Raw genomic sequence first — 27,120 nt, 5'->3', positions numbered from 1 at the left:
TTTACCAACAATAAATATAAATAAATAATCAAGACATTTGTTGTAACTGAGGACTTTTTTTTAGCACTTGCCAAAGTTAATTCCATACCATGCCTTTGTCATGCGGTTTAAATGTGTCAAACAGATCGCAATAAAGTTTTCGCGTTTTGAAACATCATGGCGGCTTACACGGTTCCTGCGGCTGTCAGATGCTCAGTGACATTTTTGCTAAAAGACATTGTTCTGACCTCAAAGAGAACTTGTTGTCTGTCAGGAAGTAACACTGGAAAAGGTAAGCGTCTTTCCGTCATGTTGTAGTTAAAGGGATTCAGACTGTGTGAGATTTAGCGTGTTAAAACCTGTCTGCCAAGGTAATACACGATTGGTAACTTTGCTGGCTGCATCACCTCTGCATTACACTTGACTGTCGCTCCTTCCCTTTCAAATTTTGTTGCATTTAATAGAATCAATGTATTTCTGCAAGCGATTGGTATCGATTAACACGCACTTCTTTTGCTGTAATGCTTCAAGTTTACACGAGTTGGAGGACATGCAGTTCATCTGCATCATCATGCTCCTCTGAGTCTCCAGCAGCAGATATTTGTGCCTCCAGTGAAACTATTAGACACTATGGCCGCCTCGTTCAGTCTGGCTCCCTCAGGGAAGATGCTCAGCAGAGAGAAGTCGTCCGGCGGCTGTCTCAGCTGCAGCACAGCCTGAAGAACTACACAAACAGCATGTACTTGAACCCACCTCCACAGACGCTAAACTTAAAAGATGACAACAGTCAGCTTCCAAATGAGAAAGACCCCCAAGTTCCATCAGCTGAAGACAAAGGTGGTGGATCCGCTGCTAAGGTAAAGATCTTATTATATTGACATAACACAATAATGCCGGCTGATAATCAAATCCCCAACCCGCTTCAATATAATACTCATACCAACAAATTATCTCCCACAAAATATAATGATCATTACTTAGAAAGATGAAAGTCATGAATGATTCTTACTAAACAGTGCAATATCGACGATTTTGAGTCTGTCTAGAATTGTTGTGATTATCCTCGTGACTTACATTATTCCCTATCCATAGATTTTTTTTTTTTTTTACATGTAACCAGTCTCCATAGAAATTAAAGACAACTAATCAAGACCACATCGCATTAACCACAGTGGCTGCAAAAGCAACCAATTTCCTGATGTGTCACTCTGATTTAGCCGAATTTCTTTGGCTACAAGGAGCAGAATGCATCGTGCCCATAAACAAAACATTTTAAACACGCCCTCTCCAATTCTCCAGGAACAAGAGGCTCTTCCTGTCCGCCAGGTGTGCGACTTCTCTCTTGACCCCTCAATAACACAAAGCGTAAACTCAGTTGACTCAATAAAGTCCCACCCCTTTCACTGCTCAGTAATAGTCCATGCAGTAGAGGGAGTATTTGCATGTTCAGTTTGCAAACGACCGAAAGTCTTACAGATGATATTATAGCAGCTACTTAACGTGTACATGCAACTGAGCAAACAGTTGAAAGCTCAGGAAAAAGCGAGTAAGTGCACCTTTGTGGATGGGGTTTTGTTTTGCCACTATTTCCAATTCGAGGATCAATTTCATGCTCAGGACTAATGGTTTGTCTGAAATAACTCCCTCATTCACTATTCTCTGCATAATAAACAAACAATAGTGAGTCGGCTGAGAGTTTGGACACTTCTGAGTCATCGTCATTTTGCACCAAAACTGACTGAGGTGTGGTTTTGCATTGTTTAGGCCTTAAGCAAAAGGGTTATGGTGTACATGCTTCAGACACTAGTTTTTTCTTTCATTTGAGGGGACTTTTTGAGGACAAATCAGTAGGTAGAAAAAAAGTGATTTTGGACGCAGTTTGTGGTTTAAATGGCAGCGTGGGTTTGTTTAAAGCCGTTTACAGTGCAGCATCTGGACTCGAATTCTGTTCTAAAGCCCCATTGACGTCTAACATATGGAGGGACTTCACAGAGTCCGCTGCCCTGTCCACCAGTTGTATCACTGATGGTGGCCATGGGGCTCAGGTCAAAGGGAGGGTAGGGGTCTGGGAAGTGTATTGTGCATGTGAGTTTTGGAACGGCGCAATGTAGGGGGCTGTTGTTGTTTTTAGGTCAGGGGAGCTGACTGTCTAGTATTTGGTGGTGGGAGTATTTTTTCTGTTGGTTGGCTGGCACAGACACATAGGGTTAGGCAGAGATTTTGGAAGGCAGCAGGGCAGACCTCCCGCTGGGCCCGTCCCGGCACCCCTCTCACTCTCTCACCGTCCCCATGCAGTAATGAGGGGATCCCCATTGTCTGGGCCATTCTTGTCCTTTTTGCTTTTGATTCGGGGCTCTGACAAATACTTTGGTGTTAGGCTATCAACACCACCGCCCCCCTCTCCTTTTGCACCTTATTTCTTGCCCTGTCTCTCACACACACATACACACTGACTGGAGTACTTACGCAATTATTCTGGTTTGAATCAGGTCATACCACTGTCCTTTCGGTGTCTGTTCTCTCTGTGAAAGTGCCGCCATTGTCCTCACTAACTGACCAAGTCTGTGAGGAGAGTACACTTGACTTAATATTGACCCAATGTGGCATGGTTTTGCGGATGGTCGGCTAACAATGGGCCATTGTTTAAAGGGAGCCACCCTCTTCAAGTCAGACCTGCATCATAGAGTCCTCCTGTACATTGTATGTCTCCAGTAGGACAGTTGTACCAGTTAAACCAAACCGAGTCTCCTGCAATCATTCCACTGCCCTTGTTGGTGGGAGACATGACATCTCTGGATGTAGATAAACATGTTCAAAAACAGGTTTCCTGAAGTCAGTTTGAAGCCAACGTGCTTATGTCCTGCATGTGAACTTTCCACTCATGTGCCAGTCTATATCCTCAACCGAGAGGTGAGACAAGGCCACAAAGCTCAGCTAGACAGAGTGGCTGAGGGACAGCCTTGTCCTTCTCCACTCTGCCGTGGCAGAATGGCGTCCAGCCACCACTGACAATTACCCCACCATGCCAGAGGGCAGCTTGGGAAGTCAGGGAGAAGTCACACACTGTTATGCCAGAGCAGACAGGAAAGGCTTGTTGCTCTTCCCAGTTTTTCACTCCAGCACAGCACAGGACAGGCAGGGATGGAGGGATGAAGGGGGTACAGGGGAGGAGCAGAGAGAGGGCAGGGAGAGAGGATGGGTAACAAGTTTGTTTTTTCATTTAGTTTTCAATTGGCCATTGTCTGCATTTATCAGAGTCAAGTGCTCCTTGTGCGTTGGACAGCAAGTGCAGTGGACACTGAGTACCGTCTCTGAAATAGTTGCTAAATTAAATTTTAAGAGGACAAACCTTTCTATTTACTTCTGAGTTAATTATAATGCTGTTTGCCGTTGCTCGGTTACAGAGATGGACAATCCTCAACCAGAACGGTCTCAAACCATATGTAAATCATCTATCTTGTGCCCTCCTGCATACAGGAGCAGGAGCATATGCTCCAGGTTATCATCACATGTCATGATTCAGCTGATGACATGTGCGTTTACATGGCTTGGGCTCTCTTTAGAGATATTTGGCTTTACTCGATATTCTCAGCTTGGTCACACAGAAGACGTTTTTTTTTTTGAAGCAAGGACCTTTTGATGATGGGAGGCAGGCAGCACAATGACTTCCAGCAGCACCTCAATGCAACAGTACCGTATCACAATTAGCAGCGCTAAACAGGCTGCACAGACAAGTCCACTCCATCTCGTATGGAGCCTCATCCAGTCCTCTCCGTTTTGTCTGACAAATCCCCCCATTGTTCCTCTGATGATGCTTTTCTTTCGTGGGAACCCTGGCTTGTCTTGTTGATTAGATCCCCTTTGTCTTCCTCCCCTGCAGTGGGCTAGTCTGGAGAATGTGAAACCTCACACTGTAGTGGTGGCTTAATGCCTCAGCATACTTTGTTTATTAAACGATGATTCAGTCTTATATGGTAATGAATATAACGAAGTTTATATAGGTCACCAGCCGTAGCGCTCTGCAATTTTTAATAATGAATTCATCTATGCATTAATTTTGATTGATTTACAGTTTAACTGTTATGCATTACTGTTTATGATGAGAAGCAGCTGTTAAAAGATTTAATGAAAAACAAACATACTGCAGTCATTTCCTAATTTTTCCCTCTTTTCCTCACAAAGGAGGAACCCACTCCGCCACCACCACCCAAAGGCTTCTATATCTATGGAGATGTTGGTAAGATCACATTTAGAAAATGTGTTTTTATCATAGAAGTAAACATCAGTATGGCATTTTCTATGTTGCTAAATCTCTACAAGATGTGTGAGATCAGGACAGAAGTTAGAATAACTACTTTTTCTGGAATCCCCCTCTCTTTCAGGCACAGGGAAGACCATGCTCATGGATCTGTTTTACTCCCGTGTGGAAAACACTCGTAAAAAGCGAGTCCACTTCAATGGCTTCATGCTGGACATCCACAAAAGTTAGTCTTATCCTTCCACTCCAGGGCACTAACTGCTGGAGGTTGGCTTGCACAAATTTATAGAGGTTTTTCTGACTCCTGATGCGCAGAAGATCCTATATTTATCTCTCTGTTTGTCCTGAAGCCCTCCTGCTAATTGTCTACCATTATGCATACAGGTGAAATTACAGCTTTATTCAGTGCTGTCGTTGGGTTTGGGTTTTCCGACGCAGGTGCAATCTAAGATGTGCCTGACGTTTGTGTACTGCTTACAGGGATCCATCGGAGGAAACAAAGCCTGCCAAAACGAAGGCTAGGGAAAATGTTCACCTATGACCCCATATCACCGGTTGCCATGGAGATCAGCGATGAAACCTGCCTCCTGTGTTTTGACGAGTTTCAGGTGAGCGAGTGTGCTACAGGCAGCGTGTGTGCGTTTGTCTGTTCTTAAAACCTGCTTGAACATTAGCAAACTATACAATAAGAACTCTGAATACTGTTTTAATACTCCATATATCAACTACATAAATTTACTTACAACAGTGGTACTTTGACATTACTAGATAATAGGTTATACTAGTACATATACAGCTACTACTACTAAAGTACAAATCTCATATTTTAAGCCTAGAATGTGAAGTATTGTTCCAGATACACAACAGGTGCAGTCAATAAACTCACATGGCCATGTTTCTGTTTCAGTGCACCTTGAAGTAATTATTTGTGCATTATTCTGACACATGCTGCACACATTCTTTTATATGTGTGATATGCCACTGGCATGTTAAGATAAGATAAAAGATAAGATGATGCTTAATTGATCCCCAGCAGGGAAATCTGGTTGTTGCACCAGCACAAGGACAGCAATAAGTGCAGATAAGTAGAGAAAATAAAAAATAGATAATAAGAAGTGTATATGAAACCAGAATAAGAACAGAATAAAAAAAATCAGGGTAAAAAGCAAATATGTTATATGTTAAAGCCAGAGTCAGTGGAAAGACTTTGACAAACACAGTAACTCAGAGATCAGAGATCTTAAAAACAAAGTAATATTTTACTTTTTTTCTTTTGTGAGTTTAATAATTGATTCATGGTTTAGCCTTAGTTCTTGAAAGACCAGGAACGTTTAAAGTTCAGTGTTGAGGGTTCAATCACTATTATTGTGCCAGTGTCTTTCCTGGCTGGACCACTGGATGCTTCTCCACAAAAACAGGACTGGGGACACCTAGTGGCCTTTTTTTGAATATGGCATACTTATAAAATGACTTCCAGCAGCAGTGAAACATTTTCCCTCCTGAATATGTAGTAATTTACTGGTACAGTAGAAGTAAATGTGGATAATCTAACATGTATCAAGGTATAATATTTAATTATCTTGACAGTGCAGCAGTCAGTTGAGGTAGCGATCTGCTCCTGTTGCTCGTTTAGGCACTCACACGGGTAGTTTGCTGCCAGACCACTACAACCATGTGCATGCATTTACACAACTAAAAGGCACCTTCAACCATTAGTGCTGCAAAACTTCTCATTATTTCACCCTCTGCTGTCATAGGAGACAGCCACTAGTGAAGCTCTCTGCATTCTCTGTAAGGTAGTTAGTCATTCACTGCAGTAGACAAAGACATGCGCTTCTGTCTTTACCATTAGCCAGCCAAACACATCTGTTAGCAGCACAATGTTGTTCCTCTTACTGATATCATTACAGTTAATGCCAGCAGGTCAAAGGTCACAGAAGGTGCGCTTGTTCCCTCTAATCACTCTCTGTGCATCTGCGAGGATCAAGAGCTGCTCCTTTCATCCGCCCGTCTTTCACATTTTAAACTGCGGCGCTGTTTGTGCATTCTCATTGATTTGTTTTGTTTGCTGTCGCCAGCTTTGCTGTTTTTGCTTGTCGACTGTTGCTACCGGTGAATGGAGGGGAAACAAGCAGACATGTGCGCGTTGTTTGTGATGCATAAACAAGAGGTTGCGAGGTTGGGTGAGTTGGGGATGGAGGGATGGAGGGGGGGGGTCTATACCAATCAGCATCCTCCTCCACTCAGCCATGCAAATGAGGCTCCGGGTATCAGTCGCACTCTCCTGCTTCCTTAAGTGAGTGGAGCTAGAAAGCAACTGGCGGCGGCGGGTCAGATGGATCTTATCCTCTTAAATGCTAATGACATTTCTCCATTCTCTTCATTAGCGCCGTGCCATTATCAGTAATTTGTAGCCCCCGTCCCTCCTTTTACGGCCCCCACACGGCTCCCCTAATGAATACTCGCCATTGAGAGGTCCGAGATGGAAAGATGGGTAGAGAGCGAGAAAGGGAGAAGAAGAGTGAGAAGAAAACGCTTGAGCGTCATTGTCTCAGGGCCTCAGTCACTGTGCAGCCTCTGTGAAATTACTCATAGGTTGTGTACATAAAGAGGTGTAACATCAAAAGAGGTTTAATTTGGCACCCGTGTGCCTCGCTGTAAACTGACAGCCGCTTGAGTAATTGGATGCTCATTTAAATATCGGCATTGGCTGACGGAGATTGCGCCATTATTTTTGTGTTCCACAAGTGCTACATCAGTCCCCCTCCACCTTTCTCATTCTGTGGGTACCCATTCTCTTTCCCTCTCCCCCGACCCATTCAGCAATCAATATTGCCCCTCATACTATGCCCATGTTGAGGGCACATGAATAAACAAATCCAGGTTGTATAAAAGGTCATTTTTAAATGATTCTTTTGAAATGAAAATAAAATCCTGCGGTCGGAGGAAATGGGGGCCCCTTCAGAGAGACACAGAGCCTTGGCTTTCTGTTGATTCTCATTACGCGCACACACAATCACTCACACATGCACACACACTAATTTGATGCCCCTAGCCACCTCTCCTTAGCGAAATCAAGGCTTTAACACAAATGTTAATCAAGTATTGGCAAGGGCAGTGGGGCTAATATTCAAAAGCAGAAGACTCTCCAGAGTATGAAAGGAGGCATATGCTGTGGGTATGGCCATCAGAAGTGCCTGTTATAGACAGTAAAGTAGGTAAGAGAGAGTGAGAGGAGAGGGCAGGACTGAGGTCTTTCTTTTATTCAAGACATCCTGCTTCTTAAAAAGGTCTCATGTCCTTTCTTTAAGATGATAGTGAGTAACTTGAAATGCAGCTCAGATTATTTAAAATGTGGACGGCGCACGGGGATATGGTGTTTAATTTTCCAAGGGAAGGCGATTTTAGCTGTCATATTGGGAGAGAACTTCATCTATTTATGTACTGAATGTAAATGACAATTAGCGCGAGACTGATGACTTGCCCGAAAGCCTGAAATAATTCAGTTCCTTTGACAATGTGCTCGCATCAGTCGTCATGCTTTCATCAGGCGTGTTGTATACACGCCGCTTTGACGACTGTGCATCACAGGGCACCATGATGTCTCCCTTCATGATTGTTCAAAAGAACAACAGAGGTGAAAGAGAGAGAGAGAGCAAGCGAGATGAGAGAATAAGAACAAAAGTGAGAGCACTGGATTACGAATAGAAAGGTCAGAGCTCTTCACAGACGTCCTTGCTTCAGTGTCGTCATTGACCTTTGTTTATTATGGACTCATGGAAATGATGTAGATGAAAAAGGCAATAAGCAGTTCAACTGGATTTACAATGTATTATAACCTCGTAGCCTTGTGTCTAGATCACACAACACATGCGCACCTTTTATTTGCCTTTACATGGCCATCTTGGATTGAAGCTTTGTCTGCTGTCGTGACCCCGGTCCAGATTCACGTTGCTTGTTTTTAAAAAAATTCATATATTTATTCGGCATATTTCCCAGAGGTCATGCATGTTAATAAATATTACTGTGAATATGCCAGAATTAGCCATAGGCTAGTAGTGGTCGTTTCACGGTGTAAAGTTGTCATTATTCTCTTCTTGTTTTCTCGCTTCAGCCAATGCCGCTCCGTTGATTAGCTCGAGACCGCTGCCTCAGCTACTTGTCCTCAGCAGAAAGCTGCTTCGTGACCATTTGCAGTCAGTTCAAGTGGTTTAGGTGTGTGTGTGTGTGTGTGCGCGCGCGTGTGTGTGTGCGTGCGTGCATGGAGTGTGAATAGCCATGACCAGACACAAAGGATTGAATGAGCACACCTGAATGACACTAATCAACATGGAGTGTTGACGCCGTGGTTTGACCTCAGGCACACACACATGCGGTGTGGCGAGAAAAGGTAAATTATACAGTGCATGAATAAATATCTCTTCTCCTCTGGTTCTGTTCTGTCAGGTGACCGACATTGCCGATGCCATGATCCTGAAGCAGCTGTTCGAGACGCTGTTCAAGACCGGAGTGGTGGTGGTGGCCACCTCCAACAGACCCCCTGATGGTACGATGACCAGCGTCTGAGTGCATACATGTTGTACTTTACATGTGTTTTTACTTGTGTTACTAATCACACACTTCAGTAAATAGGCAGGATGGTCTTTTTTGGTCTTCTCTGGTCTCAGAATTTCCCACAATGCACTAAATCAATGTAAAGCAATGAGTCTGAGGCTAATAAAGCCTCATTAACTCAATTTTAAAGGCTTACCATAAAAGTGAAGTTGCAGACTAGCAAGAACCACAGTATCGTCTCACACTCCACACACTAATAAACTCAACTGGTAATGACATTATAAATAATGAGAAGTCAAAGTAAAGGAGCATGTCAGTAACATTATAACTCGCTCTGCATTTACAGAGGCAACAACAAATATTCTTCTTATATTGCAGGAACACATAAGAATTTAATAATGGTGCAGAATTTTACATAGTTGCATCACAACATACTATTTGAAAGGACTTTCTCTTACTGTGGCTCTCAAATAATTGGAAGCATTCATTTCAGTTCAAAAGAAACATTCACTCTATTGATAAGTTTTGGATTGCAGCACAATTTAGCATCACAAGCAAATGTTGCTTTCATAACGTTGACAAATCCTTGATTAAAAAAGAGAAAATGGAAGAAACAAAAGGTTTACTGCAACAGTGGGAAACTCTCCCCTTTGCTTAGTGGGAATGCTCTCAAGTTAGACAGAGTAATAATAATAGCAAGAAACTTTATTTGTATAGCACCTTTCAGACAACAAACGCAGCTCAAAGGGCTTCACAACAAAGAAATCACATGCAGCAGACAGACTGAACATAAAAACAGGGACGAGTCACGCCTGGAAGAGATACAATATAAAACTAGCAAGATAACTTTAATGATTTTTTTCATCAAGCCAACAAAATTTAACCCCAGCACTGATCTAAAGACTACGGATTAGCTGTTGAAAGCACATGATCCTTTTCACTGCCAACTGTTCATCCAAATTAAACACCTCACTGAACCATGTTTACCTTCATCAGGGTGAGACCTGAAGTTGTCTCCAGTATCTTCGTTTGCAGTGCATCAGTTAATGATGTGATGTATAAATCACGGTAACTGTGGCACGCAAGCATGTTATGTTGTCAAGGAGTTTTGCAACGTGTTTAATTTTGATGAATGTTTACTGAAGCTACACCTTGACGTGAGCGCATGGTCAGAATGAGTAGCAACTAACTGTCAAGAACTGTCGCTTTTACCACTTGCAAGAAGTCTGGCCTATGTCAGACAATGTCCGAGGCTCTGAAGGTCCATTTAAGAACTCACACATATACATTTTTCACTTTGTACTTTTATCCAGCAAGAATCAATTGAGCTTTATAAGAAAAACACCTTTACGGCAATTAAGCGTGATGCAACCATTAAACAGGCTTTGATGTTGCATTTAGTGCCAGCGGAGCAAGGTTGGAGAAAGAATGAGCAAGGCGGGGATCAAGGCGGAGATAAATGCGTGATGAGCTATCTGACGTCTGTCTTCCTCGGGGAAGATGTTGATGTCTCAAAGTCTCGAGTGGGCACGGAGTGGATGGCAGCAAGATGGCTCTCAGAGACAAAGACGCGCGTCTCTCATATGTACTAGCTATTAAGAACAAAGCACCAAACCATGCAAACTTGATAGAGAGCCTACTTGGTATTAATTACATGGTTAATGGAACACTGAAAGCCATAAGAGACAACTGGACATGAAAGGCATACATTTTCCATCTTTATTGATGTGGAGATGCTGCTATCAAAAAGCCCTAGATGTGTTTGGAGGGGGAGTTAGAGATTGTTTTTTGCTAGAACGGCTAAAGCAATGTTTTGTTGTCTTGATACGCTGATGGAGTTTAATTATATTGAGGAGGGTTAGGGGGATAAATGGTGTGTTTTTGGAGTGGAACACCCTCGGTTGCACTGGATCCCACACGCAGTTTACATTAATGGACGTGCGGCGAATGGCGTGAGTCTGCAATCAACAGTACAATACCACGAGAAATGGCCTTTTGAAATGAAAAGTATCAGAGGTCACACCCTTTGCTGTATGAAAGGAATACTTTGACAATTTTGGGACTATGCTTATTTGCCTTTTTTGCTGAGAGTTAGGTGAGCTGATCAATACTACTCTCAAATCTGAACAGTAAATATGAAGGTGCCATTATCAGCCGGTTAGCTTAGCATAGCGCAAAGACTGGAAACAGGGCTAGCCCGGCTCCTCCAAAGGTAACAAATCAGTCCTACAAATACCTCTAAAGCTCACTTATTAACACATTATCTCTGGTTTATTTAATCTGGACAAAAGTGCTAAAACAACACAATGTGGTTTTATGGGAGGTCATTATGGTGGATTTCCAGGATTTCACTGCTCCTGGCCAAAAAATAGTCCGGAACACAACCCCCTGTAAAACAGCAATACGTCAGACACAGATAAAATGAGATGTAATTTGTTAAATATCGAACTTTAGAGGTGCCGGCAGGCTTGGAACAGAGCCAGGTTATCTGTTTCCATGTTTTCCCAGTCTTTGTGCAAAGCTAAGCTAACTGTCTCCAGTTCCCAGCTTCATGTTTACCGTGCAGATATCAGAGTCGTGTCGATCTCCTGAAAAAGCGGCGAGAAATCGAATAATGGTATGTCCCAAAACGTTGAACTATTCCTCTAACCTCGGCAGTAGCCATGTCCCATACGCCGCGCAGTCCATTACAGTATAGGAGTTGTCAAGCGAGTGTTATTTGTGTGTCAGGTCCTACTGTAGCGAGCTTAAGCCCAAACATCAACAACGGCCACTTGTTTGCAGCTGGAGAGAGCTTAAGCCTGGATGTGTGTCTGCGCGCGTGTGTCTTTGTTCGTGTTTGTGTGTGCATCCCTATCTGTTTTATCTGTCTATCAGGGATGCTACTTCAGATGTAATTTGTTCCAGCCGAGCTAATTGAAACCTCTATTCAGCGAGCTGCTGTGGACATTGTCCGCGCTGAAAAGGCGACAGTCCTTTCTCCCGCCACCATTGTTTGGGAATGTAATGAATTTTATGTTGCTGCCGCTGCCGGTAGAGAAATCCATTTTTCTCTCTTGGTCCCAGTCCTTTTGTCGTGCCTCCCCACCCATCCTTCAGTTCATCAATAGCCACTTTATCTGCCAATCTGCGGCGGGGGAATGACATTATTAGGAGGCTAAACAGCAGCTCTAATACAGGCCCTCCCCTCCTCTTTCAGATCTGTACAAAAACGGACTTCAGAGGGACACCTTCCTACCTTTCATCGACGTGCTGAAGGTAGAGACAAAGTCACCTCTCTCTTGTCTTGTTAATTTATTCATTTGTTTATCACACACACACACACACACACACAAACACACATGCACACACTTGCATGTGCGTCTCTGTCCCTCTGTGTCTGTCTTTTTGCAAGTTGCTCTTTAGTGGTTTGATGTTTCCTGCTTCCTGGATGCCTCGCACAGTGTCACAAAGCTGTCTTTGATCATACCAGGCCGCAGTTAAAAGACTCGCAGAGAGAGCGAGAGAAAGGTAGTGAGAGATGGAAAGAGCGCGTGCGAGCACAGGTAATGTGGATGAGAGATGGGTGGACGAGCTGAGTGACTGACCCGGACTGCTTGCATTTCAAACGTAAGGGGGGGGGAGGCGGCGGGGAAGGAGAGGAGCAATGCAGTGGTTAGCATTTCCAGCAAAAAATCTACTTTGCAATTTAAACAGGTAGCGCCATTATCCTGCCTCGTCCTCTCAGATGATCATTGATGTGTTTGGAGTGATCATGATCATAAATAATTGCATAATAATTTGTTGTCATGCATTTTGCAACAGAGGAGGGCAGCATTCTTGCACTTTTTATTGGTATTTGGTCCAAACACTAAAGGCAAACAGCGTCTAACTGCCGTGTGTTCAGCCACAAATGTACTGCTTGTTCTTCCACATTCATAAGAAACGATGTAGAGGCAAACATCAACCAAAAGAAACATATATGAAGAACGATAACCAACAGGTGATTTACTACTTCATGGGTCGGCTGCTTATAAAGCAGCTCTGACCTGGCTTCATTTGGTCAGCAGGGGAAAAGTTACATTTCTTTGGCTTCACAACGTCTAAGAGGGATTCCCAAGTGTTTTCTGATTTAGCACCATTAGCAGGATGATGGCGATGATGGTACTTTTCCTCTAAAGTATGCTAATTTGTCTCATCTATAATGACAATTAATTATTGTAGATGATATACAGATTTAAATATGCCTATCTCATGTTACAGATAAAACACATTTATTGAACACCTGTATTAAGATTGTATTAGCACAATAATTAGAGCCTAACAAATGTATTTTGATATATTGGTCTAGAATATTCCAAAAGCAAAATATTTGTGATATTTTGGTACATATGTTTAATGGACAATAATTTTGTTTATGGAAAAATCTTGCTTCTAATGGTCAAAGTATCTACTGTTGCTGTTTCTGTTGGAAGCCATCCTCTCTTCATCCTCAGCTTTCTTACTGACGGTGTGATGTTTGCTTGAAAAATCTGCTGGTATTTAATTGGATCCAGTGAAATGTTCCCTGTGTCACTGGCTGCAACACTTGTTGAGAACACTAGAATTTTGTGGTGAGAACACAGGGAAGATTTTCTTCTGACGGCTCTTCCATGAAGACCATACCTGTGCAGGTATCACTGCAAAGTAGAACCGTGCACCACCACTGCAGAGCCTGCCAAATCTTCATGAAGGTCTTTCGGGTTTTGATTTATCTCTCTAGCGAGCCTACAATCAGTTCTCTCAGAAAGTTTTCTTGGTCTCCCAGCCTTCAGTTTGACCTCCACTGTTCCTGTTAACTGCCATTTCTTAATTATATTACAAACTGAGGAAACAGATAAAAAGGCTTTGCTGTTCTCTTATAGCCTTCTCCTGCTTTGTGGGCATCAGTTATTTTAATTTACAGAGTACCAGGCAGCTGCTTAGAGGAGCCCAAGGCTGCTGATTGTTGAGACAAGGTTTGAGGAGTCACAGCATTTATAAGCCTCTAAATTTGCATCAGTTGACCTTTCCTAACGATGATTGTGAATAAGCTGTACGTCTAATAAGCTAATTATGGCCTGAGACTTTAGTAAAAGTTACTAAAAGTTCACATCTCTTGAGTCGCCCAAACTTTTGCTGGTGCTCCTTTGCTTTTTTCCCTCTCCAAAATTATACAAGAAATATTATTCACTTGTTTAAGATTTAACAAGAATGTTTCATCTTTAACTTTTTGCCTTCTGGAGATCAGTTAATCTACTCACAGTAACAGAAAGTTTCACGAGGGTTGCCCACACTTCTGCGTGCCACTGTAATGCAGGAAAAAGCACTGCATGCAAGCAGTGTGCAACACGAAATAAGAAAGCGCCATTTTTACACAGATTTTTTATCTAGACATGATAATTGCTGTGTTTTTGTGAGATTATTATGATCCCATTACATGCAGCTGTTACCTGTTGCATCACAAATCTCAACATGAAAATCGCAACACAGGTGGGTTAACCAGAGTGTTACAGTTTGATCTTCAGCGCTGCAGCTGCAGACAGTTTCAGGGTCATCAGAGTCCCACTGTATCTTCAAACGCACACACGTAGGCACAAACACGTGTAAATGCACTACGACCGGGGAGGCCTTGGAGTCACCCAGCTCCCCACCCACTCCCCCAGCAGCACCCTTGCCCTCTCTAATCCACCCTCATCAAGGTCCTGAATGCCTGTTGTCCCTCTCTGCCCCGCACTACCTCCTCTCTTTCAGGGTCCCATGTTCCCCTTTGTGAGGCCATCTGGTTTTCGGGGTCGGGGGTTTTTTTGGGGGGTGCAAGACATTCTCTATAGCGGCCTGTTCTGTAAAGTTAAAGCGTGTTTTAGCGGGGTCACGCTGCTAACTAGCTGACCCTTAATAGATTGAATTAATGCTTGCAGGGGCCGGCGGTGCGGGTCCTCGTCCCTGATGCAGCTCGCTCCAGCATGTGCGTGACTGAGTGTGTTTCTATGGCGAGTGAGGGAGTGAATGAGGGTGTTTTTTTTTTTTTTTAAATAGCCCCTGACCTCTCCTCCCTATCACCTGAGCTGGAGTGGTAGAGGTTAATCCACCACCTCTGCCCGCCTGGGGTTGACGTCTTTATTTAACTGTTGACTTCTGATTAGCTGGGACCCCCTTTTTTCCTCAGTGCCACCTAAATCATCCAGTTTCCCAAAAAAAGAAGTCATTAGAGGTACGAACCTTTAAGTAGATACAGTTGGCAGACAGGGAAGGCACACAACTTCACTGAACCTGACTGCTTTTCACTTTTTAGTGTGTTGACTAGTTTTTTCAGTCACTCCGTCATTTGTAATTTCTTGTCCTTTTTAGCATCTCTGTAGACTCCATCAGAGCATCCATTCAGTTGTTTAGGCTTCCTTTTCTTTGTAGCCATGGCAAAGCTTGTGGTTTTGTAAAATACAGGGTTTAAGGGCTTTTTTTTTTTTTTTAATGGACACTGCCAGTATTGTAACTAAGACACTCTTTCTCTCTCACAAACTGTCCTCCCTCTCCACTCCACTTTTCATCACCCATCCTCTCTCTACCCCTCTATCCCCGCTCTTTATTCTCTTGCTATCCTGTTCTGCTCGCTGGCTTTACTCACCCAAGGTCAGGTCCCTGTATTTTGGTAGCAGAATAGTGACTTTATTTTCCCTCCGCTTGTTTGATTGCAGTTGCGCACAATGCTGCCGAGGGGAGGAAACATGACGACAACCCTGAGGCAACTTTGAGTATCTCCGGGTTTCCTGCTGTTTTTAACCCTTCTTTTGATCCACTCTCCTCTTTGTGTGTGTGTGTCATTGTTAATAATTTGGTATGTGCTGTGCAGTTGGTGATGAGGGAAAAAGAAATATATAAATAAAAACAGGGCGGCAGAGAAAGAAAAATGAGGAATGAGAGGGACGGGTCCTCCAGCGAAGACCTTGGTGAGAAGGACTGCCTGTGAAGAGGCGGCATTCTGCCAGTTCAAATCAAATAGATGTTGATGTTTGATGACTGTCATTGTCTTTCCAGAGCCTTTAATGGCGGGGCAGTGCCACTCACTGTATGCCTCGAGGGCGCACCTCACTTCTTTCATATCAGTGTCTCGCTTCTACAAAACTGAACAACCGATAAAGGACCAATCAATTTTGCTCCTTTTGAACAGCAGGAATGAATTCTAGCTCTGTATTTACTGCCTATTTTTAATTGATTTAGTCACCTTGGCTTGTTATTTCCTGCTGCCTAACTGATGTTTTCCAGTGTTTCATTATGAGCGCGTGTACGACGTGTTTGATCAAGCATACGTGCATGCACGCGCAGGGGCTTTATACTCCGCTGTATGTATTCATTTGTAAAGCAGGCCACCTGCAATCTGAAGGCAACGCTTAATTCAGAAATGCTTCTCGCTTCTAACTTCACTAACATGTACATTTAAAACCCTTTCTCTGCACTCGCTATGCTCTCTGCCTCTGTTACACTTCTGATCAACCTGCTCGCCTCCTGATGCTCTGCTCTCTTTTTTACATTTGTAACATCATGACACTGAATAGACAGCTAGTTTTTAGACGCTATGAATTAAAATAGATTCCCAGACGGCCTCTTTATGAAGACATGGGGGTTACTAACTTGTTTACCTGAGCGCAAACAGGTTTTTACACCTCTGTAATAGATTGTTGATGCTGTTAGCGTTCGCATAAGGCAAGAGGGCTTAATGCGGGGATATTCAAAGTGCTTCACATCATGACTAACATGCCAGAATAAAACTCATTAAATTGGAAATGAAATAAAATGTCAGACAAGAATAAAATCAGGTTTATAGTGCAGCTCTTAGGGCCAAATCTGGTTCAGGTCCCAAACAAAGCCCATAATCGTGGTACCAATACCTTTTATTATAAAAAGCAGCTAATGTACTGTCATGTTTTATAAGTTTAATACATCATTAACAGGCTTGTGAATGCATTTACAGTATCACTGAGTGATTTGCCAAAACATGTGGTGTTTCTTTCTACTATTTTCTGTTAATTACTTCATTACGTGAGAGACTGGTTCCTTTATTGTTTTTGGTATTGATTCTGTTAATTGGTTCAAAACAAAAATTAGTACTATCAGTGGTATTGTCGTATTAGTAATAATAGTATTGATATTTTAGGTACCGCTCCGTCCATCCCTGCAACATACAGTTGCTAATCGTAGCTTCCCCATATTTGGATTCAGACCAGCACTTGCTGAATTTAAAGTGGAACTCCACTGATTTGCGTTACCGCTGCTAGCATAACACATCTCCAAACAAAATGTCAACAGTCTGGGTGCATTGTGGATAATGTAGGTGCCAGGTTATGGTAAGTGAGAAGAATGTGTGGAATAAAAGAGATGGTGTCTGTGGTTTTGCTGCATCAATTTTTTGCCTTTATTTTTTATAAGCTGTCTGTCGTGACTCCAACAAAGGATTGCAGTGCTGAGTCAGTTGAGTACTCTTTTCAAGGTCGTGCTAGGTGATATTATACCAGATGATCATCTGGTGATTTATTAAGTACTAATTTAAAATCTCTCCTCTTATAGTTTTGAAGCCAGTGCAGAGCTTTCAGTACTGACATGATGTGCACGGCTGCATGGAGTCCGTTCCTCTTGTCTGTGTGTCGCCGCCGACGTGTGGAGCCTCTGTTGGCCAGGTGCAGACAGCACAGACTCCGCCGCGTTTTGGAGCGGTTCGGTTTTGGGCCTCAGCAGAGCTCGAGAGGGGTTGAGGGTGGGGGGTCCAGTGGGGTCCTGGATCACGAAAGGTGGGGCCCCCAACTCAAAAGATGTTTCCCCAAGAGGAGCAGCCGAGGCAGGGGGAGGTTGTGAGAACGACCTCTCAGAACAAACCATCGCTGGCCCAAGGCGGTCACACTTTAAGGGAATAGATCATTAGGTGTAATTAGGGTGTTCACATTGTCATGTACCCCCCCGACTTCCCAAGAATGAATAAAATCACCAGATACACACCCCACTCACACACACACACACACTCACACACAGCAGCTCCCCAGTTAGTGAAAACACTTTGATGTCAGAAGAGTCGTCCAGAACTTGCCAGCATAAAGGCAGTGTTTTAAGCTTTCTCTCTTTTCTCCCCCGTCTCTCTCTCTCTCTCTCTCTCTCTCGACCCCTCTATCCCTCCCTCCCTCTTTTCTTCTGTCCTTCCACACAAGGCTGTAAGACACACATGGTTGAATGAACGACAACCTTTCCCCTCCTCCCCTCTCCCTCTCTCTCCCCCTCCCTCCCCCCTTCGTCTCTTTTTCAGCCTTCCCACCCCGCATTTCTTTGAGGCCTGGTCAATTCTCCGGGCCAAACAAAAAAAGCATCAAATGTTTTCTGCTGCTGGGTAATGAGGGAGTGGACCTCATCAGGGCCCAATAGTCAGCTATCCTTGGCTTTTGTTGCAGCTCAATGGCACCGCGCTCTTTGAAAAACTCAAAAGCAACTTTTTGAGGAGTAAAGGATAGAGAAAGATATGGCGTAGAGGGAGCGGGCACAGAGGGGAGCAGAGGCAGCCACTAAAAAAAAAAAAAGCCACTCTGTTTTTATGCTAAACGGCTGTCCAGAGAGAGCAGTGGACAGCTTGGACAATGACATGATTGGAGCTACATGTGTTTGGATGACTTTCTTCTAAAGAGACTCTGATTCTCATGTCTGTCAGCTCTCTTCTGTCTCTCCCTCCCCTCTTGTGTCTGTGAGTTTGTGAATGCATCCGTGCAACTAGTGAAACTCTTAATTTGCAGCGGCGCTGCTGCCCCACGTAGGACTTTAGTTTTTACAAGCACAAAAAGCTCATGATGACGGTAAAACTAGGGCTGCAACTAATGGTTCTTTTCCTCATCGCTGTCAGTTATCAGTTAATCAGTTATCATTAAGATTAAGCCGTTAAAAATGTCAGAGAATTCTTCAGATTTCTTCTTTTGTCCAACTAGCAGTTCAAAATCCAACTATACTCAATTCACAATCATATGAAACAGATAAAAGCAGCAAATTCTCACATTTAAGAAGCTGAAAGCAGTAATTAGCCCACTTCCACCACACTTTTCCATGATCCCAGGAGCTATTTCATTGTTTGGTTTTTACTTGTTAAAGCACAATTAATTGATTTATTAACATTGTTGTCAATCAGGGTTCTGTTAATCGGCTCAATAATTAATTCTCCAATCAATGGACTTCAGTTCAACTTTCTTATTATCACTTTTTGATCCATCAGTGAGATAGAAAACCTTCATAGAAGGACAAAATTGAACACAAGTGCAAAGGAAGGATGGAGATGCTGTCACACATTGAAGACACTGGAATCAGAAATTTAAGCGCTGAAATATATCTAAAAGAACTCATGTTAAGTAATTATTGCCCATATTAATCACAGTATTTGAATGATATCTGGCACTAATACCTCAAAGTTTACAAATACACCTGTGCTTTCCCTCACCTGTGTACTTCATGAAGAATATCCCACATGTTTGTCCTATAATCATGTAAGAGTATATAGTTTATCACAGAATAAACAGAGTGACACAGAGAATAAATAGAGTGACTTTTACACCAGATCCATCGGAAATGAAAGATAATTGTCTTTATCGTTTAATCTGCTCTTTCATTTCTAGATTAATTGATCAAATGATCAGCCTAGAAAATATTTTTTTATGGTCTCAGAGCCTAAGGTTTGTCTAACAAACAGTGCAAAACCCAGAGGTTTTATCAGTTTACAAGGATATCAAAGAGAGAAATGCAGCAAATTCTCACATCTGAGAAGCTGGACCAGGCAAACTTTTTTGTCACTTTTGCTCAAAACGACTGATTCAATTTCAAAACATGTCGATCGACTAATCAGTTAATGGCTGCAACACTACGCCGGACAAAAACAGTGCAGCTGGTCGATGTCACTAAGAGTATATAAATCAGGTTGTTTGTTGTGCAACTGTAGAGCAAAGATGCACAGAAAGGGACAGTGTGAGATGAGTAAGTTGCAAAGTAACGCTGACTAGGATTGGATTGAGAGGAGCACGCTGGTGGTGCTGGTGGTGCTGGTGGAGGAGGGGGACGAGACCACAATGTGTAGGCGGATGAAATCTTGGAGGAGTGAGAACTTGACAATCCTCTCAAGATGGATAATCAAGTAATGACCCGCAAGGCCTCAGCCTCATCTGATTATAAATAACCAATGGAATCATCATCACTGATTGTGTTTCCATTCCTCCTTCTTTGTACCTCGCTTCTCCGCTAAGAAACGCACCAGCCGGCTGCAGGGACGGTTCATGAAGGGAGGGAGCAGAAGATGGCAGGAGAAAAGACAAACTGAGGTTCTAATGATGTGGCTGCGATAGTGACAAGTTTTTTTTTCTTCCTTTTTTTTTCCGTTTTGGAGGGACTATTTACCCGTTGGTGGGGTCACAGTAGGTTGATGAAATGACACCTCCCTTTTGTGCGTGGGGGAGGGCGAGTTTGTCAGGTTGTTATTAAGCCTGATTCAGCCAATTGGCTCAGAGTGGGAACCCCGTTTGTGTGAGCGGACATGGAGATAAAAAGTTGACAGCGGAGAAGAATAGAGTATTTCCGTCCCCTTGCTTTGTGATGATTACTAATTATCCTGCAGCTTAAGGGGGCCAGTGGCAGAAATTCACTGATTTCATAATTTACTGGAGCTGTCGTCGAATACTCAGTCAGCCGGCGATGGCTTGGATGGGATGATATGCAATTCCTTTCTTTTCTTTGATAGAATGGCGGAGATGATGATTATAGTTTGCGCTGTACTCCCTGACATGAATCCTGTTGACGTTTTACACTATCTGGAAAAGTTTGAACTCTGCATCACAAGTTCACCCCTGCTGTAGCACACTTGAATAGCTGCAGGAACAATAGATCAGCTCAATAAACCGTGAAGCGGTGACACAAAATCCCAGCACTGTCAGAGGAGAATAAGATGTCTGCTGCCTTCTGTGTCGCCCCGTCGTTGAATTTAGTTCACTTGTTTCTTATTTGCATGCGCGGAAGCATTTTGTGGTGGGAATCAAAAATAACGAATAGTGTAGAAACGCAATAATTTAAGTCACAACAGCAACAGACTCCTGAGCGCAAACTCAGTTATCTCAAAGATTTCCATGAAACGAGCACCTAATCGGATAGCTTCATCGGGTTTATTCCATTATTCCAAAATACTTCTACTTCTATGTGCCACAACCAGCATTCATACGACACTCAGATCTGGCTAAAAAGTACGGTAATCAGACGTAAAGGACAGGTCTCATCAGTTTAGAAACAGTATCTCTACAGTATGCTACACATTTTATTAAGTGAGACTACAGCGTCTTTAGGTGTATATTAATGCTATAAATAAAACCAAAAATAAACAACCCTTAAAGACCAGAAACTCCTAAATTTAAAGCTGTGAAACTGAATTTGAAATCCAAATACAGGCTTTAATGACCTTTAGCTCGGAAGCTAAATGATGAGTGGCTGTGAATGATACTCAACCAAGTGCGGTAGTTTTCTGTAGAGGACACAATTCTCTGAAAATCTGATCCAACTTTGATGCCGTGCTCTTAAATAAATAACATGAAATGCTTAAAGGACAGCTCTTTTGCTATTTTTCGCTGTTATCACCCTATTATCTGAGTCAATGCACTGCCTTGCTACTGTACATGCTGACTAGCGAAATAAATCCAACACTCAAAAGAGTCCCTAACAAATACATTATTACACTTGTTTGAGTAACATCTGGTTAAAAACTGCAGTGCCCAGCTGATTTAGGGAATTATTTTGCTTTTTTTTTTTTTTTTTAATCAGTATATACATTGGTGACCTTTTTTCTTTAGTGGGGACCAATGGGTTTCGGGGCCGAGTATCACAGACGAGAAAGGGTCTTGAGTGCTGAGACATTTGCATTTGTTAACAACAAGAAAAGTATTATCATGAATGTGGGAAAATGTGTGAAATAAGTCACATTGGATGAATAAGGAAAGAACATCCTTTAAAGAAACTGGAACTTATTCTAAAAAGTAACGTGTGTGTGTGTCAAAAAATAAAAAAAATGTTATGCAAATTAAAAAACTGCAATTTATAAATTAAAGCAGCAGCAATCATTTATATTTAAGTTCTAATTAGTGTAATTACAACCTAAATATTTTTTCCTTCCATCATTGACTTTTCATTTGTCTCTATTTGGTGTGTGTGTGTGTGTGTGTGCGTGTGCGTGTGCGTGTGTGTGTGTAGGAGTACTGCCACACAATCTGCCTGGACTCTGGGATTGACTACAGGAAGCTGAGCAAGGCTGCAGCAGGGAAACTCTACTACCTGTAAGACACACACACACACACTCACAGGTCACATTTGCTATTCGATTTACATTCCAACTCAGCTCAGCAGCAGCTCAGGTAAGAGGCAACATTTCCTGTGTGGATGATGTGCATGCCCAAATCTACACAGGAAATGTTTGTGAGCATCATCGAGGTAGAGCAGAGAGAGAAGGCAAACAGATGGATAAATGGAGAGAAGCAGGCTTGGAGATTCATAAAGACCTGCATTACCTTGAGAGATCCATGAAAAGAGTGAAAGAGGAATCAATAGAGTATGAGAAAATGGTAGAGCTTTAAAAGCTAGTTTTCTATTTTCCTCATTACACATACGCTGTTGGGAACACACAAACACGCAGACAAACAAGGTATGAATGACACTGCTGCTGCTCATCACTCGATTGGAGCTTTCAAGTGCTTTCGTCTTTTCACTGTATGTAAATAGAGCGCCTCACACCCTTTTACCTGGAGTTAAAACACAAGCCCGCACACACAGACACAGCCGCGCACACTTTACCATCTCATTTTGACGTGCATTCACAGGCTAATGCTTGTGTTTAGAGCCTAACATCCTGTTTTTTACAGATGGAGTGAAAAGCTAAGTACCCCCACCCCACCCCACCCCCACTGTGCACTCCTTGCTGCCACCGTTTGATGTGGCCACTTCACCATTATTAATTTCATATTCTATTTTTTTTCCCATGTCTGCTTCATTGCCTGTGTGTGTGTGCGTGCGTGCATGCGTGTGTGTGTGTTCAGCACAGGGGAGCCTGGTGCAGAGGCCTTCTTGGATGCGATGTTTGAGGAGCTGGCCTTAAGACAAAAGAGTGGTAAGGAAGTCGAAGCTTTTTTCATGTTTTGGTGAAACATAATTAGCCCGTCAATGAAGTTAATGTAATTGGGTTTATCTGTGCAACGGCGTGCTGTGCTGAGACACATTTCCTCACATTAAGGGAAAGCAAGCAGCAAAGCTGGCAATATGCAGTATTTTCCTAAAGAAATCCAATGAAAAGGCCTAACGTCACAAGGCGTTTGCCTCTTCTTCATCTCTTAATGCTGATGGTCTTCCCCACCCTGTATCTGGCCCTCAGCCCCAAGCCCATGCATTCCTACAAACAGCGTGAATCTCACCACTACATGCTTTCACTTAAAAAACATAAGTGATGTTAGTTTTCAGCAAACAGGAGTAAATAGTGCATTTATTGGGGAACTACTCTGTTGGGTATCCGCAGTGTGGTATCATATTCTAGGTCACTCGTCACTTAGCTTTAGAGCTAAACTACAGCTAAGGCATCTCAAATTTCAGAAAACTTGATCTTAAATTCAGCTTTTGAGATTTTGCAAAGCTTTCAGCCTGAGTTTAATGGTTAAATTCTACAGTTTGCCAGGTTGACTCTTGTTTAGACATTGGCTGTGTTTAGTTTTTTCTTGTATTAATATATATCATCAGTAACATCTGCAGACACGCTGAATAGAAATCATAAACTGCTGCTCTGAGATCAACTTTACCTTCCATGCTTTCATGGATTCGTCTTTCATGGAATGATTCAACTGTAAGTGTGATGGTAAAAACTGAGGGTCAGTTATATTGTTGGGTGTGTGTTTCCATAGTTACAGGCCCTCGGGCGCTCACGGTGCTGGGCAGAGACGTGACTCTGGAAAAGACCTGTGGCTCCATCGCTGACTGCACGTTTGATGAGCTGTGTGGCAGAGTGAGTGTTTGCTTAAAATAGTTTATCACAACAGTTTCAATACTTATATATACTTATTGCTGTAGATAATCACTAAAAGTTATATATCAAAGGACATTATAAGAAAAAGGTAGTGTGAACAAGATAGCACTCTCCTCAGCTGTGTCTTCCACATTTATTGTTTCAGTACAGGAATGGAGCCCAGTTTCTCTCATTTTAAGGTTACTTTTTGAGGCGTTTTGCTTTTATATGACAGTTGTACAATGTAGGGTGACAAGAAGCATTTGGTATGACTTATGGCCTTACTCAAACCACAGATATCCAGTTACAGTTCCCAGTTAGTATGCATCTTAGACCACCTGAGCACTGGAACTACCCCAATCTCTCTCTGACTCACACACACACACGCACACACGCACAAAATCCACTCACCACTAATCAAAACTGCTCAAATTCAAAGCACTTCTCTTTATTGCCTCTGCATTCTGTTTCTTTCCTCCATCTCAGTCCTATTTTCTGCTCAATGTCAAAAAGCAAGTCTATTGACAATTTTGTGAATAGTTGAGCCCGTTGTGCCTCAAATAAAGCAGTGCGGTACGGTAATCTGCAGTGTGTATGTAAAGTCTGAAGCCTGATGGACAGGGGTGAGCTTTTGCATGCATGCAAGCTTCAAGGCTTCTTGCTCCATCTGACATATGTTGGCAAGTCCATATTGATTTTGAGAGCAATCATTCTGAATGGCAAAGACCCAAGGACGGGGACAGAAACGACATCAGCCTGAGCCAAACATGCAGACTTTGACATTCGTCGTGCAAAATCTATCTGTGCACAGGTGCTGCTGTCCATTAGAAGCTCAAGTCTGACTTTCTTCCAGCATGTAAACCTGCTCGGTTGTTCTCCAGGCTCTGGGTGCGAGCGACTACCTGGAAATGGCGCAGCTCTTTGACACCGTATTCATTCGCCATGTTCCCATGCTGACGCTGACCCTGAAGGACCAGGCCAGGCGCTTCACCACCCTCATCGACAACTTCTACGACAACAAGGTATCCACAGTGTTTGACAAGCAAAATTTGGTTTTGCTGCTTAAATGCAAATGATTGCATTCTGTTTTTATTTGCATTGTAGACAGCGTCCCAACTTTTTTTGGAATAAGGGTTGGAATACACAAAGTGCACGGTGTGCCCTGGTGGTCAAGGGGTAACCAGCGCCAACCATTAACCATAATGTGTCTGGTCTGCATTCAGCTTGGGGCTTTTGTTGCACATCACTCACCATCTCTTTACTGCTGAGTATATAGTCAAGGCATAAAATACCCCCCAAAAATAATTAAAAAAAAATAAAGCGCTTGATGACAGAAGTGATTATTGGTGGCTGAAATATTACGCTGAAAGGAAATGGTAAATACTCTACACTCTAAATATTCTACAGTATTGCAAAAAGTAGTATTGCTATAGTATAGCCACTGCATTGCATTCAGTAGTCTTAATTTGACAACCTCATTTTCGCTCACTTCCTATTAGCTGTACTTTTTATCAATCAGTTTTTTTAAGTCAGTCTTCTCAGAGATGCAATAAAATGCCTCAAATTGATCATCACTTTAGGAGGCAATGAATGAATGGTTAACCGCTCACGTTTCATATTGATTACAGGACGCGGACACTTAATCATTAATGATATAGGAAGTAACCTCCATAAATAAACTGGACATTCCTGTGTCTGATCCCTCTTTTTTTTTCTTCTGCCCCTCGCAGGTAAGAGTGGTGCTGCTGGCGGCAGCTCCTGTTGACCGGTTGTTTGTCCACACTGGAGGGGAAGATGAGAGGGACCGACAACTGCTGGATGACCTGGGCCTCAGCGGGGTAGAAAACGCACATCTGCTACACCAGAATATGATTCGTTTAAACGGCAGGAAAACCACTGTCTCCTGTCAGCGATGAATGTTACACGCACATTGATCCTACAGGTCCAGGAATCAAACAGACAACCTTCCGGTCTTAGTCCTGTTTCTACAGACTTCCTCCTCTAAACTTAATATGTTTCAACTTAAATGAGATTTTCACTGTGTAAGTCCCTAACCCCGCTGTTGACTCCTCTCTTCAGGAGGCAGCAGAGCGCCTGACTCTGTTCACGGCCGAGGAGGAGATCTTTGCCTTCCAGAGAACCGTCTCCAGACTGACGGAGATGCAGACGGAGTCGTACTGGATGGAGGGAGACCGAAGTCGCAGCTAGAAGCACATGAACACCTAACATCCACTGCTGACTGCCTGATAAGCATATAACTCCAAACAACACAATACCTCACTGAGTACTGATACTGCATACGTTCCTATTTAACATAAATAGAAAAGATCAAGTCTATTTTGTAAATAAGGAGCAGTTTACAGTCAGTATATCCAAAAAAGACCTGATATCCAAGGAAATATATAAGTATGCAAAACTAGATACCTGTTTTCAATTTGGATCTGACTTCCCATCATCTTTGCTTCACTGTCTCCTCTGTGAGGTGTGCTCTCTCCCCCTTGTGGACTGTTAATTTGAAAGAATATGAAAACCTCTCCAACATGAGTGAACCACAAGGCAAACAGGTGCTCTGCTTCACAGAGATGAAGGGGGCCAAGTGTCCCTCAGAGTAGTTGGCTGCTGCCCTCGAGTGGCCGATGGTGGGATAGGGTAAAATATTCTTAAGACGTTCCTATTTTTATGAAACAACATCAATCTCTGTGCATTTTTTTTATGGATTTAAGGTGTCATGCATGACATTAATCCACGTATTTAATGAATGAGACCAGAATTCAAGAGAAATGTTAAGTCATCTTTGTGCTAAGCTCAGTGGCTGTTAGATTGGCATGATGTATTCCATGTTTAAATCAGTGACTTCACCAACATGGTTTGACTACAGCTGCTGTTTCTAACACTGTACTTTGTATCTATCGGAAGGAGAGACTTGTTTTACATTGTTACATGAAATGGTGCACGCAACTGCGAGCTGCAAACTGCAGTAAAGATTTAAACGTCATAAAGTTGTCGATTCAAACAGCTGTGAATGGGGTTTGCACTCTTAAATCTAGACTTTTCATGAAGTCCTGTCATGCAGGTGTGTAACTATGATCAACAGTGAAATATTAAATTTAAGAAATGCAAAAATAAGAAAAGTTCTTCAGATGCAAAAAGGGTTATTTTATTTTATGTTCAAAATGTAATCAAATTAGAAAAAGTGACATTTTTTCCTCATTTTTTCATTTTTGCAGAGAGACTTAATTGTATTTGCACCTGGAGAACTTCTTCTACTTTATTGTCACTGCATGTCAATGTTTTTTTTTCT

The 27,120-nt window shown here is 42.6% G+C and overlaps 1 protein-coding gene across 1 annotated transcript; it reads left to right on the top strand.

Moving 5' to 3' along the window:
• Positions 1 to 156: 156 nt before the first annotated feature.
• On the top strand, positions 157 to 27,120 carry afg1lb (AFG1 like ATPase b). The gene is made up of 13 exons (XM_041958809.1): positions 157 to 271; positions 511 to 836; positions 4,162 to 4,216; positions 4,362 to 4,463; positions 4,718 to 4,845; positions 8,684 to 8,783; positions 11,991 to 12,049; positions 22,028 to 22,110; positions 22,867 to 22,937; positions 23,719 to 23,819; positions 24,701 to 24,841; positions 25,550 to 25,657; positions 25,899 to 27,120. The coding sequence occupies exons 1-13, from the start codon at positions 157 to 159 to the stop codon at positions 26,025 to 26,027; spliced, it is 1,518 nt and encodes a 505-aa protein (XP_041814743.1). The 3' UTR covers positions 26,028 to 27,120.

Source organism: Chelmon rostratus, chromosome 18 (genome assembly GCF_017976325.1).
Source record: "Chelmon rostratus isolate fCheRos1 chromosome 18, fCheRos1.pri, whole genome shotgun sequence".
Classification (NCBI taxonomy): Eukaryota; Metazoa; Chordata; class Actinopteri; order Chaetodontiformes; family Chaetodontidae; genus Chelmon; species Chelmon rostratus.
This window is presented reverse-complemented; position numbering and strand designations above follow the sequence as displayed.